We start from the raw sequence: 18,674 nt of genomic DNA, 5'->3' as shown, positions 1-18,674 counted from the left end.
ATTGGGGGGTTTGATACTTATACAGATCCCTTGGCTCATGATAGACTTCGCTTTCATTAGCAGAATATACTTTTAATGGAGTGGTGGCACGCATGGTCAACCACTGCTCCATTCAAACTCCTGCGCATCCACAGTGGAGCAGTGAGGTGGCTCAAGTGACTTAGGACCTCCAATGTAGTGACTGGAGGGGTCCCAGCAACTATATTCTTACTGCCAGTTCTGTTAATAGACAATAATCGCCATTAGTAGAAAGTCCCTTTCACTGTGGAAAAAATTAAGAGATCAAGAAATGTCCATTCTAGAATATTAACACCCCTGTCTAATGCTAAACTACTACGGATTCTGTATGTTCTGTATTAATAATGATTTATAAGAGAATAACAAAGGGATAGGTCTCATAAATAGGTTTTCCAATGTAATATATAAGTATATATAAGTAATATAATTCATATAGCTCAATGTAGACTAATACTTTATCCTATTTCAGTAATTTTTAGAATTCTGGTTCAATTTATCTTACTTTGCAAAACATCTGTCTTCTATCATGGACTGGAAAGATTCTTGTTTTCATCAGTACTTCCTCCACCTGAGAGGGGGCTACACCTTTCTGTGCGATAATTACAAAAGTGGAATATATCTTTTTTCTGAGCGGATTTGCTGTATTGTATTCAGTCTATGCTCTTTAGCTCACAGAGGATTGCCCATACTGAATACTATCAGAACTATCCTATCTGAACAGGACTACGTTAGGGACATCTATTCAACCTCTAAAACATTTCGAGTTTGGACAGTGTGTCAGTTTTTACCAGCAGAGTTTGGTCAGAGTTTCATCAGTATTTCTTGGATGGGGGGAAAAAAAAAAAAAAAGCTTCTCGTATCAAAGCGTCCATGAAAATTAGACAGCACGCTGATGGCATCTGAGTGCCCTCTTGATTTTTTCACTGACCCATAAACTTGCATTGAGTATGATCAGATGCTTGGATCAATATTGGACAAGTCTCTGTTCTTTTGTGAGAACCACTGGTTCCAAAGAAAGAATCAGACATGTGAACTACCCCATTGACTGACTTAGGTACGAATGCTATCTGTGAAAAGCATAGATAGAACTTATACAAGAAAGAATAACTTCTGAATGAGCCCTAGCAAGAATATTTACATTTTCTGGCTGTAATAAATTTAGGAAAAGTAATATATGGTAATAAAACGTTGATCAAAGCTGATGAAATATTCCATTGAGGCTACATGAGACTTTAAAAAAATCATCTAAAAAGTCTCTATGTGACTCCAGTCATCTTTCTGCAAAACTTGGGAAACACCTTTAGCTTTTGTCAATAATTAATAGATGGCTTCACCCTCTAACATCATGATCATCCTACAAGATCAGTCCCTTCTCTTGCACACCTGAAGTTGTCAATTTTATCTTGTTATTATTAGAAATGAGCAAATCAATTTGAAGGACCCTGGTCAGTTGTGTGTGGCCGCCAAACAGGAGACCTGCAATCCACCTCCAATCTACCGGCACCCCTGGCTACTCTTCTGATTAGTAGGAATGGCATGATGTATAGGGTGTGGCTGCCAGATAGATCTGCAAACTACCACCTATCTGTTGGCACCCCCTGGCTACTATTCTGATTAGTAGGCATGGCGTGATGTCTAGTGTGTGGCCGCCGAACAGGAGACCTGCAAGCCACCTCCAATCTATCGGCACCCCCGGATACTCTTTTGATTAGTAGGAATAGCATGATGTATAGTGTGTGGCTGTCGGATAGGAGACCTGCAAACTACCTCCTATCTGTCGATACCTCCCAGCTACTCTTCTGATTAGTAGGCATGGCATGATTTGTAGTGTGTGGCCGCCGGACAGGAGACCTGAAAACCACCTCCTATTTGCTGGCACCCCGGCTACGCTTCTGATTAGTAGGAATGGCATGATGTATAGTGTGTGGCTGTCGGATAGGAGACCTGCCAACTACCTCCTGTCAGTACCTCCCAGCTACTCACCTGATTAGTAGGCATGGCATGATTTGTAGTGTGTGGCCGCCGGACAGGAGCCCTGCAAACCACCTCTTATTTGCTGCCACCCCCCGGCTACACTTCTGATTAGTAGACATGGCATGATGTTAGTTTCCACAACAATGATGTCACGCTGGGCCTACAAATCTTAAGAGGTGTGGGGATTCCAGGAGTTAGGAGGTGATTCGCAGGGCTCTCATCCGACACCCATGGGATACTGATGTAGCTGTTGGAGCAGGGTCCGATTAATCTAGTTTAAGATTTTAGATCATGAGTGAGTGTGAAAATAACAGCAAAACAGAAACAATATTTTGCCGACACCATTGGGGACTATTGATGGGATACACTGAATGCTAAAAGCAGTGTTGAATTCAGTGTTGAATGAAGCTTCCCAACAATAACACAGAAATTCAGGATCTTTTCACATTTTGCTGTTATTTGGCCTATTCATTTATTTCAGCCACGTACAGTTGGACTGTACTGCAAAAGACTGTACTGAAACACTCACAAAAGATGACCTTTTCAATTTAATTACGAGTACAATGGTGGGTAAATGTCAGGTTTCAGATGAAGGTTGCACATTTTGAACCTTGGATAGAGTGACAGGTATCTTTGATTCTCCGGGAGCCGGGGCCTTTGTCACGGGGTGCACATGAGCCTTAAGGTCTGCTATTCTCTCTTTAAATTTCTGCTGAAGGTACCTCTCTTCTTTGGAGTAACTTTTAGCAAAAGCAGACATTAAAAGACATGCTGCTAATGTAGTTCCCCCAATGCAAAACATGATAGCGCCTGCCAATTTACAGATATCAAGGGCTCCATTGAATTGGACAGCATGGCTATCCACCACAACAAAATCATCTTCTCCAAAGGCTTCGACTTTTGGTGACACCAGAAACCCAACTGCAAGAACCGTTATACCAGTCAGCATAAGGACAATGCCTGATATGAGTCCGACCTGCAAGGAAAGTATTAAAGGATAGTTAGCCAGGACGAGTATTTACAACAGAGCACGTAGTTCTTTGGATATACAATATATACAGTATATTGTGCCCTGTGATACTCAGTAATGTGTCTTTTTAAATGATGCAATGTTATCACCAGTTAAAATACTTTACACAAACAGTATGTAAGTAAATATGAGGGTAAATATGACCATGGATATATAAAGATACAGTTTAATCCCATCACGACCTTAGGATTTTCCATTTTTGTATTTTTTTTTTTGCCCTTCTTCCCAGAGCCATAACTTATTTTTCCATCAATATGGCCATGTGAGGGCTTGTTTTTTGTGGGACGAGTTGTAATTTTGAACGGTACCATTGATTTAACCATATAGTGTACTGGAAAAAAGGAAAAAAAAAAATTCCAATTGTGGTGAAATTGCAAAAAGAGTGCAATTCCACAATGTTTTTTTTTTTTTATCATGTTCACTAAATGCTAATACTGACCTGCTGTTATGATTCTCCAGGTCATTAGGAGTTTGCCGTTACCAAACATGTATAGGTTCTTTTTTGTTTAATTGGTGAAAAAAAATTCCAATGTTTGTAAAAGAAAAAAAAAGGCACCATTTTCCAAGACCTGTAGTGCCTCCATTTTTGGGGATTTTAGGCTAAGTGAGGGCTAATTATTTCCTGACGAGCTGATGCTTTTATTCATACTATTTGGGTGTGGATACGAAGTTTTGATTGCTCGTTATTGCATTTTATTGCAATGTTGCAGCGGCCAAAAAAACCCGTAAATGTGGCGTTTTGATTTTTTTCTTATTAATTTACTTTCTGATTAAATTCTTTGGGTGTTTCTGAACACAGCGATACCAAATGTCAATTTTTGATTTGCTTTGTTTTATTTTGAATGGGTTGAATTGGAGGTAATTTAAACTTTTTTTTTTTTAATTTAATATCTTTAAAAACTATTTTTTTCTACTTTTTACTTGCGTCAATAGTCCCCTTAGGAGACCTGAAGCTGCTATCTTCTGATTGCTTGTGCTACACATAGCAGGGGTTCAACCCTGCTATGTGTAGCAAAAATCATGATCATTATCTTCTATGTCATCTGCAATGACATGCACATAGGGCTTCTTCAGACTTCCAGTTGTCATGCAAACCCATTGGCACCAGGCGATTCCACCCGCAGCCGTTAGGGGCATGTAACAGCTAATCAGCTCAGTTGTCATGTCCCGGGAAAGATGCGGGCTCAGCGCCGAAGCCCGCATCGAATGCCGGGACACGACCTAGGACGTACCTATACATCGTGAGGAGGTTAAAAGACTTTTCCACTTTTACAAAAGTAGGCCATAACCGGTTAGATAGTAATCAAAAATACAAATACAGAGAATACCCATCTTTTCACGGTCAGGTACCACACTAGTTTCTGTGTAATGGCTGCAGCAGTGACGTCACATTGTCAGCTCACATAACAGCTGCAGCCAATCACAGTTCAGTGGCTTGTGGTGTCTAAACCCACTGAAGGAGGATGAGTACTGTCTCCGCTTTTTCATTACTCTCTGCTTGGTTGGGGTCCAGTTTTCTAAAAGTGGAAGACCCATTTAAGTCCTGGAATTGCACAGTGCATGTAGATTATAATATCCTACTGCACAAATAAATAATGCACATATATAGTACACATGTTAAAGGGGTTGGCCAACTTTGTGGACAGTTTTTTTTACTTATATGAATGTATTTTGGATACCTGGCGTGTAGGAAAACTAGTGAAACCAGTAGAGCAGGGACTAGCCCAGCCCCTAAAACAGACGTCATTGATGTTGCTTCATTTCATGGAGGAGGCAGAGGCTGTGGTAGAGACTATAGCCTCTGTCCGCTGATAATAAGTCACTTGGGTTTTCCAGCATGCACTAGGATTCTCAATTGAAGGGTCATGAAAGAGGAAGTAGTAATAATAAGAAAAGCAGTTAGTGTAGTGAAGTAATGGTAGAGACTTTTTTAATTAAAGTATATTATAAAATAGATTAGATTATGATATTAAATAGGCTTTAATGATTAAAATAATTTTTCGTTCCGGACCATCCCTTTAAGTAAAAGTAAAAAAAAGTCCCCTAACGTGGCCATCCCCTTTAATATATTGCTTGAATCTCTTGTAGTTGTTTTGTATTAAAGGCATGCATGATTCTGCATTTATTAAATTGGTTGTTCATTTCAAAGTGATCCCACTTTACATAATCCTGGACAAACCCCTTATGGTTTTATGATGATTTTTGAATCAGGAAAAATATAATGAAATGTAGAATTGGTTCATAATCTTCCAGGGAAGTATTTTTTTATCCTTTTTTCATACTGAAGCATCTTGCAAGTGGTTCATCAGTATATTTTAAACATGTAGCAATTACCACAATTATCACAGGGGCAAAAGCCTTTAACAGTGAAAATGCAGCTCTCATCTGTCAAGGGGCACTGGGAGTTGTAGTTTCACAGCAGCTGGAGAGAACAGTGTCCATTTTAGGACATGATCAGATATCAAAGTCAAACATCAGAATAATGTCAGATTGAGGCTAAATACCCTGTCTGATAACTGACTTTGCCATCTGAATCTGATATCTGATTTTGAAATCTGATATACGACTTTGACATCTGACTTTGACAACTGACTTTTACATCTGACTCTGATATGTAACTTTGACATCTGATTTTGATATGTGACTTTGACTTCTGACTTTGATATCTGGCTCTGACATCTGACCCTTACATCAGAGTTTGACTCTGACATCTTCCATTGATATCGGAGTTAGAAAAAAAAATTGGCTACTGGAACTTGAGCACAAAATTCTAGATGTTAGTACACTTATCACTGAGCTATCCACTCAGTCGAAGAAATATGGGCATTCTATTTGGTAATTGATTTCCAGAGCAAACTTGGAAACCACATAATATCACATAATCAGTGAATATACTTTCATTAAAAAAGTCTTTATTGCTTTATTTATTTTAACTACTCCTTCTTTCCTTCTTTGATGCTTCGATTGAGAATTGCAGTGCATATTGGGAAACTCCAGTGAGTCATCATCAGGGGGCACTGAAATACTGAGTGTCTAAAAGTCATTGTGATTTTCATTCTGATGTGTGAAGAAATTGAGATATCAAACTCAAACATGACTGGAGTTTGTGTGCTAGTTAGCATGATTCTAAAAAGCAGTTTAATTTTTCTTCTTCTGGGATTCAAACTCATAAGCTCCAGTCCATGAGGCAGGGGCTTTACCATTGTGCCATAAACTCCAGTGCTGTTGGCTGATTTTCTTGGCTTATAACATCCATGCAAATACTCAGGGTGTCTCAAAGTCCTTGTGATTTTCATTCTGATGTGTGAAGAATGTCAGATATCAGAGTCAAACATCATTTGAATTTGGCTTGGAGGAGGTCTGTGCTAACTTCCCAATCAGTTTCAGACTCATGTTTTAACTGGAAAGCACATAACTAAATAGAATGCCTATGTTTCTTTCATGGATTGGATAGCTCAATGATAAGTAGACTGGCTGTTAGACATAGAATTTTGGGTTGAAGCCCCGTTACCTGACAGTGAACATTTTTCTTTTTATTAGTCAGATATCAATGTAAGATGTCAGAGTAAATTGTCAAAGTCAGTTGTCAGTCACATGTCAAAGTCACATATCAGAGTCAGATGTCAAAGTTACATATCAAAGTCAGGTATCACGTGTGAAAATCACATCAAAGTTACATATCAAAGTCAGATGTCAAAGTCACATTAGAGTCAGTTGTCAAGGTCAGTCGTCAACATCACATGTCAAAGTCACATGTCAAAGTTACATATCAAAGTCAGATGTCAAAGTTACATAGGAAAGTCAGGTGTCAAAGTCAGATATCAAAGTCAAATGTCAAAGTCACATGTGAAGATCTCAAAGTCACATGTTAAAGTTACATATTATAGAGGTCAGATTGTCAGTCACATCAGAGTCAGTTGTCAAAGTCACATGCAAAAGCCAGATATCAAAGTCACGTATAAGTCAGTTGTCAAACTCACATATTAGAGTCAGTTGTCAAGGTCAGATATCAGATTCAGATGTCCAAGTCCATTAACAGAAAGGGTATTTAGCCTCAAACAAACATTATTCTGATGTTTGACTTTCATAGCTGATCATGCCATAAAATGTACACTGTAGGAGAGTCAGAGGTTGGACATTGGCAAACCAGCATTCATGAATTACACACAATGAACATTTAGCTAAGTTTAACTGAAATCCAAATCCTTGTCTTTATTATCATAATAATATAATATCTAATATATAAAGCTCAAGTGTGTGTATGTATGTGTGTATGTCCGGGATTGGCATCTGCATCGTCGCAGCTACAGCCACAAAATTTGGCACAGTCACACGTCTGGACTCCGAGAGCGTCCTAGGCTATGTTGTGAGGTGAAATTTTAACCCCCCGCGTTCCAATTCACCAAACAATTTTGCCCCTATCTACATAATGGGGAAAAAGTGTGTGTATCAAGCCCCGCCCCTCATTATGATGTCATAATGGTTGCCATGGCGATGCTGATGTCATCATAGATTGCAAGCCCCGCCGCTCATTATGATGTCATAATAGTTGATTATGGGATGGAGGATGTGTGATGGGTATATGGGCACTGGACTATAGGATGGAGGATATGTATGACGGGTATATGGGCACGGGACTATGGGATGGTGGATGTGTGATGGGTATATGGGCACTGGACTATAGGATGGAGGATATGTATGATGGGTATATGGGCACGGGACTATGGGATGGCGGATATGTATGATGGGCATGGGACTATGGGATGGAGGATATGTATGATGGGTATATGGGCATGGGACTATGAGATGAAGGATATGTGACGGGTATATGGGCACTCGACTATGGGATGGCGAATATGTATGATGGGTATATGGGCATGGGACTATGGTATAGAGGATGTGTGATGGATATATGGGCATGCGATTATGGGATGGAGGATGTGTGATGGGTATATGGGCACTCGACTATGGGATGGAGGATATGTATGATGGGTATATGGGCACGGGCCTATGGGATCGTGGATATGTATGATGGGTATATGGGCACGGGACTATGGGATGGAGGATAATTATAATTTGCTATAACTAACCACAGTTAGTTACTATGCCCGGGCAGCGCCGGGCTCTTCAGCTAGTCAACTATAAATTTGCAATCTTTAATGTGAATTATATTTTGGAATATAGATGAACAAAATATGAATCATCATTTTGTGAAATACATGTACGTATGATTATGATTTTTCTAAACGTTTTTTAAATGATGAAAATTGACACATTTGTCATACACCAGATCAATGTCTCCATATTCTACCAGTTTCATACCTTCTTCTGGGGAGGAGGATCTCACAAGACCACTGCTGTCAATCACAAGCCACTGAAAGGCTGCAGCCTCAATTTTCTGTTCAAGATGAAAGAAATAATCTCTCTTCTGGCCCATATGGAAATGAAGGCTGCAGTCAATCAATAGATACAAGAGTCACTAGTCATCTGCCATCAGAAGAGAAAACCTGGAGACCAGTGGGGGGACGCAAGATGTGGTCTGGAGGAGTTCTGGTAGGCAATTATCTGTCCTTTGTTGTTTCAATAACCCGATGGGCCCATTAAAGATATAATTAATTGTTTAAAAGGAATCTGTCAGCAGGTTTCTGATACCTTATCTGAGAGCAGCATGATGTAGGCAAAAAGACTCTGAATTTGAGATGTAACATGAAGCAGAGCTGAGAAGGCTAACCTCGCCCACACTACAGCTGACCCTGCCCACACCAGGCTCTTTATGTACATCATCTATTGACAGTGAGCTGCTTATCACAGGAAGGGGTGGAGTCTAACAAGAGCGAGCCATGTAGTATGGACAATGAACATTGATAATCACCAGGTGATAAAACATTAATTATAAGTAAACAACAGCGCAGCGCTTGATAAGTAACACATCTTTGAAATCTGTATTTAAACCCCTACCTCATGCTGTCCTCAGATTACATAGCAAAAACCTGCTGACCGATTCCCTTTAAAATTTTTAAGATTTGGTTATAGCAAATATTAGCAGACTGTTGCTATAGGCCAGCATGCTGAATTTCCAGAAAGCACCATCGGGGTCTTACTTGTGTACCTGAGAGACTTTCAGTTGATCTAGGTGACACTCTTGGTAAAATTTTGAATTATTAGGCATTCTCACAATCCATCCATCTGTTGAAATGTGAGGATCATTTAAACATATCTTTCTTTTGTTATTACCCTACATAAAAATTGACGGAATGTTTGAAGGCCTAATAGTAAAGGAAGCGATTTCATCTTGACTATATCTATCCTGCCCAGTAAATATGTTGTTAATAATTGTATGGACTAATTGACGTTGACGGCTAACCTATAGAACATCGTCATTTTCTGTGCTGAGTGTATAGCTGAGTGTATAGGTGATATTAATCTGATGTCCATTGTTCTTCATGAACCGCTGCAGCCAGTCAGCAGCTCCATTAAAAGTTAAATGTAGGTGATTAAGAGGTCTGTGCCAGCAGTGTCAAATACAAAGTCACTTTTTAACTCTAGATTCTGTCTTGACTACAAAAGTAATATTAGTTGGAGGGTTGATGAAGAAATAAATGCTTTTCAACTTTAAAGCTAAGTTCACACTAGATGTTTTTGCTGCTCTTTTTTATGCTAATTTTCAGCTGCACTTTACAGTACCAGCAAAGCCTATGAGATTTCAGAAATCTCATGCACACACATTCTTTTTTTTCCATCAGTATTTTGTGCTTTGCATAGTTGTTTGGACATAGCGCACGTCACTTCTTTCAGTGTGTGTGTTTCAGCATTTTTCATCTATTGGAATGAATGGGTGGTGAAAAAAAAAGCTTTAAAAAGGCCCCAAAGCGCAGGTATGTTTTGCTGCATTTTTTTTTAACTTGATTCTAAGGAATAGGACTTTTTTTCCCCCAACACTAAAATTTATCAGCATGCACAAGAGATAAATCTAGCATGCCAAAAACTCTGCAAAAAAAAAAAAAAAAAAACTCAAGAAAAAACAAGGCAACATGCTTTTTTTCCTGCAGATTCGTTCCTGCCAAGAGATCAGGTTTTGCTGCAGAAAAAAAATGATGAAAAAACGCCTAGTGTGAACTTACCCTAAAAGTATTTGTAAATGATGCCTTGACTTTTTCAAACACTTCAAGCTTTCTTGTGAATCTAAACCCAGAGAGTAATCATAAAGTAGTGGGAGAGCGGATAGAACACAAAACACGTCATTTTATTCTATAAAATCTCTCTATATAAAACTGAACGTATGTATGTATGTATGTATGTATGTATGTATGTATGTATGTATGTATGTATGTATGTACGTACGTGTGTGTATCACCAACTAATCACAAAGCATCTTTCATTTCACCAGAGCTGTTCAAAAGAAGCTGAGCTGTGATTGGTTGCTATGAACAACAGTTTTCCTTGCAACCAATCACTAAGCATCTCTCATTTCACCAGAGCTGGTTAAAAGAAGCTAAGGTGTGATTGGTTGCTATGAGCAAGTTTTCCCACTTGACAACACCTCAGCAGACCCTGACATGGTGGGAGAAATCTAGCATCCCCGGAAACATAAGTTCCTAGCCATTGTCTGCCCCCAGAAAGGAGCAGAGAGCATATGACAGAAATGAATCCCCCCCTCCCGTGCCCATACACACATCACACATCCTCCATGCCATAGGCACATCTTCCCTCTTAAAGGGATCTCCGGTATGGAAGTCAGGGCAAATCCATCCAGCGCTTTGGTTTTGACCCCAGGCCTCTCTTAAAGGGATCCCCGGTATGGAAGTTAGGACCGTTCCACTCAGCTCTGTGGTTCTGACCCCAGGGTCTCTTAAAGGGATCATTGGTATGCAAGTTAGGGCAAATCCACTCAGCGTTTTGGTACTGACCCCAGGCCTTTCTTAAAGGGATCTTCGGTATGGAAGGCAGAGCACTTGCCTTCAAATGCTCTGGTACTGACCCCAGGCTCTCTTAAAGGGATCTCCTGTTTGGAAGTTAGGGCAAATCCCTCAGCGCGGATTCTGACCCCAGGGTTCTATTAAAGGGATCATTGGTATGCAAGTGAAGGCAAATCCACTCAGCGCTCTGGTACTGACCCCAGGCTCTCTTAAAGGGAACTCCTGTATGGAAGTTAGGGCAAATCCCTCAGTGCGGATTCTGACCCCAGGGTTCTATTAAAGGGATCATTGGTATGCAAGTCAAGGCAAATCCACTCAGCGCTCTGGTTCTGATCCCAGGCTCTCTTAAAGGGATCTCCTGTATGGAAGTTAGGGCAAATCCCTCAGCGCGGATTCTGACCCCAGGGTTCTATTAAAGGGATCATTGGTATGCAAGTCAAGGCAAATCCACTCAGCGCTCTGGTTCTGATCCCAGGCTTTCTTAAAGGGATCCCCGGTATGGAAGTGAGGGCAAATCCACTCTGCACTTTGGTACTGACCCCATGCCTCTCAAAGGGATCCCCGGTATGGAAGTCAGGGCAATTGCCTTCAAATGCTCTGGTACTGACCCCAGGCTCTCCTAAAGGGATCTCCTGTACGGAAGTTAGGGCAAATCCCTCAGTGCTCTGATTCTGACTCCAGGATTCTATTAAAGGGATCATTGGTATGCAAGTCAGGGCAAATCCACTCAGCGCTCTGGTTCTAATCCCAGGTTTTCTTAAAGGGATCTCCAGGATGGAAGTTAGGGTAAATCCCTCAGCGCTTTGATTCTCACCCTAAGCTTCTATAAAAGGGATCATTGGTATGGAAGTCAGTGCAAATCCACTCAGCGATCTGGTTCTGATGCCAGGCCTCTCTTAAAGGGAATCTGTCACCAGGTTTTGGCGGGCTATTTAAATGAGGTCTGTCCAGTCCGATGGGCGGTGTTTCGGATCTTTGCAGCCTCCCCATCCTTGGGCGCCGTCTGCAGTTTTATCATGAATAAGAGTAGGTGTCCACCATCTTTCACGCATGCGCTAAGCATTCTTGGCTCGCGCACGCGCAGTATGCTTTGCCCAACTGCGGGCAAAGCCGAAAAGACTTACTGCGCATGCGCCGGTTAACTAGGCCCCGGGACACAGCAAAATACTTCCGGGGCTTAGTTAACCGGCGCATGCGCAGAAAGGTTTTTCGGCTTTGCCCGCAGTTGGGCAAAGCATACTGCGTGTGCCAAGAATGCTTAGCGCACGCGTGAAAGATGGCGGACACCGACTCCTATTTATGAAAATACTGCAGACGGCGGCAAAGATCCAAAACACCGCCCATCGGACCGGACAGACCTCATTTAAATAGCCCGCCAAAACCAGGTGACAGATTCCCTTTAAAGGGTTCCCCAGTATGGAAGTTAGGACCGTTCCACTCAGCACTCTTGTTCTGACCCAAGGCTGACGGGATGATGTGGTATATTATGGGTAGTAGTCTGGTGGCTCTGGCTGACGGGATGATGTGGGATATTAGGGGTAGTAGTCCGGTGGCTCTGATGGGATGATGTGGGATATTAGGGGCAGTAGTCCGGCTGCTGTGACGCGATGATGTGGGATATTAGTGGTGGTTGTCCGGTGGCTCTGGCTGATGGGATGATGTGGGATATTAGGGGTAGTAGTCAGATGGCTTTGACGGGATGCTGTGGAATATTAGGGGTAGTAGTCCGGTAGCTCTGGCTGACGGGATGATGTGGGATATTAGGGATAGTAGTCCGGTAGCTCTGGCTGACGGGATCATGTGGGATATTATATTGAATGTGGCTATGCAGAGTGGGCGGGGTTCTACACTCAGCTTTATATATAGATATAATCATTATAATTTGTTATAACTAACTGTAGTTAGTTACTATGCCCGGGCAGTGCCGGGCTCTTCAGCTAGTAATATATAAAAACAAATCAATAAATAAATGATACAACCTTGACACGTGTGCAGTGTTTTGTCCAATTTAAAATAATGTTTAGGTAATAAAGACTTCTGTTACCTTCCAGACTATAGAGCTCCACCTGCTGGGCGATCTCTGTATCTGAAAATCGTCATCATATTCCCATATTGAAGCTGTGCAGTCCTCATAAAATTGGTGCAGATAGGACCGAACTCCATAGCGATGGTAACCTCCTTCAGGAGTATTCTGTGACTGCTTGGACCCACAGATGTCAGCGCACGAACTCATCCTTATGATCTGAAATTACAGACATTTACAAAATATTTCATGGCATAATCCACAGGACTGTGCACACATTAGATAAAAGATTACAAGAAACATGGTGGCTGTAAGGATGGGTAAGTTACGGTAATGTTTGGGCTCTGCTTATCTTGTACTAGAGACTCATGCAGTGCCACATATAATGTAGAATTGTAAAACTGAATGAATAACTACCCTAAAAGTTATACAAAATGGCATGTTCAAATTAAAGTCCCTTGTTTGAAAACAAGTTCCGTCTCTCCCTGTGGTCCACGGCCGGCTGGTCAAACTATGTTTTCTCTGAAACGCTGGAGCATGTCAGAGTAAATCATACACGGCTGCAACCGTGCAGCCAGACTCCGATTCATGCTGCCTGTGGTTTGGTCAACATGAACCACTGGACACATTCACTTAAAGGGATTGTCCACTACTAGGACAACCCCTTCTCAGTCCCCATGTTTCGTCCCCGATAAAATAAAAAAGCATATACTCACCTCCAGTGGTGTCGCCATTCCGTTGGTGCCAGCACTCGCTTTCGCACTGTTGTTGTGACATGTGGTGTCGGTGCCCAATAAGGGCTGGCGTCACTGTCCCCGCCTTTGGACAGATTTAACATGATGAGGAAGTCAGACATCAACTGCAGCCTGGACTTCCTCTTCATGATCAATTTGTCCGAAGACGGAGACGGTGATGCCAGTGCTGATTGGTCGCTGGGCACCACCACATGTCATACAACTGTTGACATGAGTGCACATACCGCACGATAGTGCCGCCACTGCAGGCCAAGTGTGGGTAATGAGAAGGGGTTGTCCTAGTAGTGAACAACCTCTTTAAAGTAAAAATGTTTTTTAAAGGTTAAATTTAGTCTGATATGCACCTTCTCTTTACATCTTTATTGTTGTCCTTCTGGTACAGTACTAGAAATACCAATTAGTAGACTTAATGTGAATCGAACTTGTGTACTGCCTCTCAACTGCCAGCAACAGCAACTCTTCTTTTGATTAGCTATCCTGGCGTGACGTCACATGTGCTTTGTGCCCCAATGATGCGTCATGCCAGGCTGGCTAATCATAAGAAGAGCCGTGGATGCTGGCAGGTAAAAGCTCCTGTGCAATGGCCGATGGAATGGGATTTGCGAATAGATTTGTACCAATTCTACTAATTAGTGCAGCAAACTATACAACATAATAAGGCCATACGGTATTTGAAAACTGATGTGTGATAAAAACGTGTTCACATATATGTCCCTGCTTCTAATGATCAACGATGCCTCTTCTTCTTCCGTCACAGTTGTCATACATGAAGTCGGCTCAGGCACAGAAACAAATGCTCACCATGGGAAAATGTGACTCATCATGAGACATCACGGTAATAAATTTGAAATGGAACAAGGGACAAATTAAATTCTCAATATCAGGACTGTGTGCTGTTACTCTAAGGTTAATATGAATTCTGACCAGAGGAAACGCAGAAATATATATTTCAGAAATTAAAAAAAAAAAATCTACATTTTCAAATGATTTATGGGTCAATGACATTCACCTACAGTGCTGTTTTATCAAACAAAAATGATCAATAATATGCAACAAAATTGCATGATAACATAGTGATTTAAAAAAAAAAAAAAAGAATTCTAAATCCCCTTTAGTTTTCTATTGTGAAATCACCACCTGCACAGACAAAGGTTTTCCTACAGGAGAATCAAGACATAAAATATTGAAAAGGTAGTAGTCCCTCAAAACATCACAGTTCCCCCCTGCTGTATGTGAAGGGAAATGCTTGGCCTGTTATTGACATGCACATTGTATTCAGTGATAATGCATGAGAAGGGTTTCAAGCAAGGTTTGTGAATCTCACCTTTTCTATTCCCTATAATACATTTCTCAGGCTCTTATTCACTTTCTCATATCACTGATAGTGCAACCACATCCCTAAAGTGGAAAAATGGAGATCCTCTTTATAGGGTTGGCCCACAGCTAACATCATTAGTCATGTTGCTTGGTTCCTTAAAGGGTCGGACACTGACTTATAGGATATCTATCTCCAACAAAAGTAACACCTCATATGCAATGATTGGTAAGAGGGAGAGACTGGCTTAGCTAATATAATGAGCTAGGGAGCCAGCCCCCCTTTATTCATAGCACAGGTTGTGTGGTGGCACATGAACCTGTGACCCTGGAGCACCATTGATAGCTTCAAATCAAGGCACATTTCTGGATACTATTGTATTGGTAAGGTAAAATGCATTATTTAACCTATTTAAAGATATTTTCTAAAAGGATAATCCCTTTAAGAACCACTCCAGCTTTTTTTTTTATTGCTGGAGTGGTGCTTTCAATGCAATTCCCCTGCCTGCTGTCTCATTCACCTGCCGCGACCTTCATCCTTTTCCAACGTTGCTCCCATCGATCTGCAGAGAAATTGGACACTTTCCAATGCATATCTATGAGAGCCTCGCTCTGGCCTCGTTCCGGCTCTTGCTCTGACCTCGTTCCGGCTCTTGCTCTGACCTCGTTCCGGCTCTTGCTCTGACCTCGTTCCGGCTCTTGCTCTGACCTCGTTCCGGCTCTTGCTCTGACCTCGTTCCGGCTCTTGTTCTGACCTCGTTCCGGCTCTTGTTCTGACCTCGTTCCGGCTCTTGTTCTGACCTCGTTCCGGCTCTTGTTCTGACCTCGTTCCGGCTCTTGTTCTGACCTCGTTCCGGCTCTTGTTCTGACCTCGTTCTGGCCTTGTTCTGGCTTTTGTTGTGGCTCTTGTTCTTACCCCGTTCTGGTTCTTGTTCTGGCTTCATTCTGACTCTTGTTCTGGCCTCATTCTGTCCTTGTTGTGGCTCTTGTTCTGGCCCCATTCTGGCTTCTGCTCTGGCCCCATTCTGGCCTCGTTCTGTCATTTTTTCTGGCCTCGTTCTGGCTCTCATAGACTTGCATTGACCTCTTGTGATGTAACTGCTGACTTCGGAGTAGTCAGAAGTTACTGGCACAAGATGGCGCCGGAGTGGCTTCAGTAAATGGTGATGCCGTAGGAAGGCGAGTATAAGAACGGGGCAGGGGGTCAGACACAGCCATTGCACAGTACACAGGGGCACATTTATAAGATTATCTCAGCACAGGAGCATTTTATTTACACACATACAATTGTGGAAATTATTATTATTCCTAGATCTATAGATTAAAATAAACTTTGCTTGTGGGAAAAGCCTTTAATGCTTAAAATGTGAAAACTGTTTTAACAGATTCTTTATTCATTCTCTTTTTGTAATCATGTCTCTTTAGGATTCTTAGATTTCATGAAAACTAAAGTTGTGCTCTCAAGGGTTACATTCAGCCAAATAAACATTGCACCTAACAGTATAAATCATAAGTCAATTTGTTAAATACCTTTTAACTGCATAAATAAGCATTTAAGTGCTCTCCCAGGACTATATAACATCTTATATTGTCTTACCACTGTTTGCTGTTATTTGGGAGTGTAGCTTCTTAAAGGGAATCTGTTACCAGGTCTTTTGTTATGCAATTTGAGAGCAGCATGACGTGGGTACAGAGACCCTGAATCCAGCGATGTGTCACTTACTGGTCTGCTTGATGTAGTTTTGATAATCTCCATGTTTTCCCAGCTGCAGATCTACCAGTTCTCTGAATGAAGAGCTGTGCATAACCCCACTTACACCACTGAATGGCAGATGTCTGTGTGCACTGTGCATAGGAAGAAAGCTGCAACCAGTTTTGGGGCTGGGTTACACAGAGGTTGAGGACTACAAGGCTTGAGACAATCAACTAGTCCTCTTGTAAGAATTAATTTCTAGCTGATAAAACACTGAGTTTTATTGAAAATTCACTAATCAGCCCATTAAGTGACACATCACTGTAATCATGGTCTCTGCCCTTAGATCATGCTGCTCTCAGATTATATAGGAAAAACCTGGCAATAGATTCCCTTTAAAGAAAGATTTATATGCATTTCCATGAATCTCAGAGCTACATTTGCTGCTACTATTAAAAACACTTGTGACAATCGTTTAATTAAACAAAGAGTTTAGGAAATAATATTATGCATTTAGAAAAATATAAAAAATTGTGCAATGGTTGCAACTGATATTTTTGGGCACCCTACCACATGTTTAGAAGAATATAAAAAGACATAACTGCATATTTACACCAGTGTTTGTGGAGCAGGGTTACTCGTAACATAAGCTGTTACTTTTTCAGTAAGCATGGTGGTAGCCAGATTTCATTCTGCACAGATTTGGCATATAAGTAAGCAAAGCGTGCACCAAATCTTGGCCAGAGCACACTGACAGCATGGATCACTCACTAGGAGTTTTTTGGAAAGTAAACACATTTGCAAGTTTTTGAGGTTAAAATCACTGATATATTTAACACATTTGATGTGCAGCACATGTGGGCCAAGAATGCATGCAAGTTCGGCTAAAATTGGGACCTAAGATAATAGGAGATAATCATATATGAGCACCAATTTACCATTTTTCTGTATTCCTAAAGAAATGAGTCTGTAATAAAATAAAGATGATATTTAAAGGTAAAGTTAAAAATGTCACTAAGCTTACTAACGTTAATGCAATGCACTGTGTGACATCGGTTAACAATTAAATATTACATGGTCACATGACTCAAGTTTCAACAAATGCTTTAACATTTCTTATATTTGCAAAGAATAATGACTTAAATGAAAAAGTGCAATAAAAGTACAACAAAGGAACTGTAAAGTGACTCACTATGTCATACTGAAGTCGTGACTCCAATTTAGAGGAGAAAATTCACAGCTTGATGAATGATCAGACTTATGTGTCTCTAACATGTCACAATTTTTTTTCTAACTTCCTTTTTACAAGCCATACATACAGTACATGGAGTACAGGCGAGGCGTCAGTTTATTGTAAAGTTGTCATTATTCGTGCTGTGGCTCAATATGGACATTCTCCTCTGAACATGGTGAGCTTGGAAGACCTTGAGTAACGTAATGCCCTTGGAGGATGCTTGGTACTAATGAAAACGCATCTCGTCTTCGGTTGGTGCATAATGGATTGAACAGGAGTGTGAAATGTGGTTTACTTGTTCTTGCATGTAAAGTCCGGACTGTTTGCAGTGAAGGCCATGTACCTCTTGAATGTACCTCTACCACTAACCACTTCTCTAGGCCTCTCTCAGCTCTCAACCTCTGAAACACACAAAGACGGTAACACCCTGGACCTGGTTTTCGCCCGGCTCTGCTCAATCTCCTACCTAGATAACTCACCGCTTCCCCTCTCTGACCACAACATTCTCTCCTTTACACTCACAAATCCTCGCTCACCCCAGCACCCTCCTACCTACCATTCAGTCAGAAATCTACAAGCCATTAACCCTCATACACTTTCAGACTCCCTACACTCATCATTGTCCCCAATCTCTTCTTTGTCCTGTCCTGATCTGGCTGTACATCACTTCAATGACACTCTTAGAAGCACCCTTGACCAAGTAGCTCCCCTCACCCT

The 18,674-nt window shown here is 41.2% G+C and overlaps 1 protein-coding gene across 1 annotated transcript in view; it reads right to left on the bottom strand.

Annotated features, from left to right (window-relative positions):
• Window positions 1-2,522: 2,522 nt before the first annotated feature.
• NRSN1 (neurensin 1) overlaps window positions 2,523-18,674 on the bottom strand; it is a 28,364-nt gene continuing 12,212 nt past the window's right edge. The window contains exons 2-3 of the mRNA XM_073566120.1: window positions 12,983-13,180; window positions 2,523-2,968 (exon numbers count right to left, since the gene is read on the bottom strand). Of these exons, the coding sequence (XP_073422221.1) occupies window positions 2,570-2,968; window positions 12,983-13,171 (588 nt within the window). The 5' untranslated portion in view covers window positions 13,172-13,180 and the 3' untranslated portion in view covers window positions 2,523-2,569. The remainder of the gene's footprint in view (window positions 2,969-12,982; window positions 13,181-18,674) is intronic.

This window comes from Dendrobates tinctorius, unplaced genomic scaffold (assembly GCF_039654945.1).
Source record: "Dendrobates tinctorius isolate UK_male_01 unplaced genomic scaffold, ASM3965494v1 ptg000004l, whole genome shotgun sequence".
NCBI lineage: Eukaryota > Metazoa > Chordata > Amphibia > Anura > Dendrobatidae > Dendrobates > Dendrobates tinctorius.
Note: the sequence above shows the minus strand (reverse complement) of the source record. Positions and strands in the feature narration are given on the sequence as shown.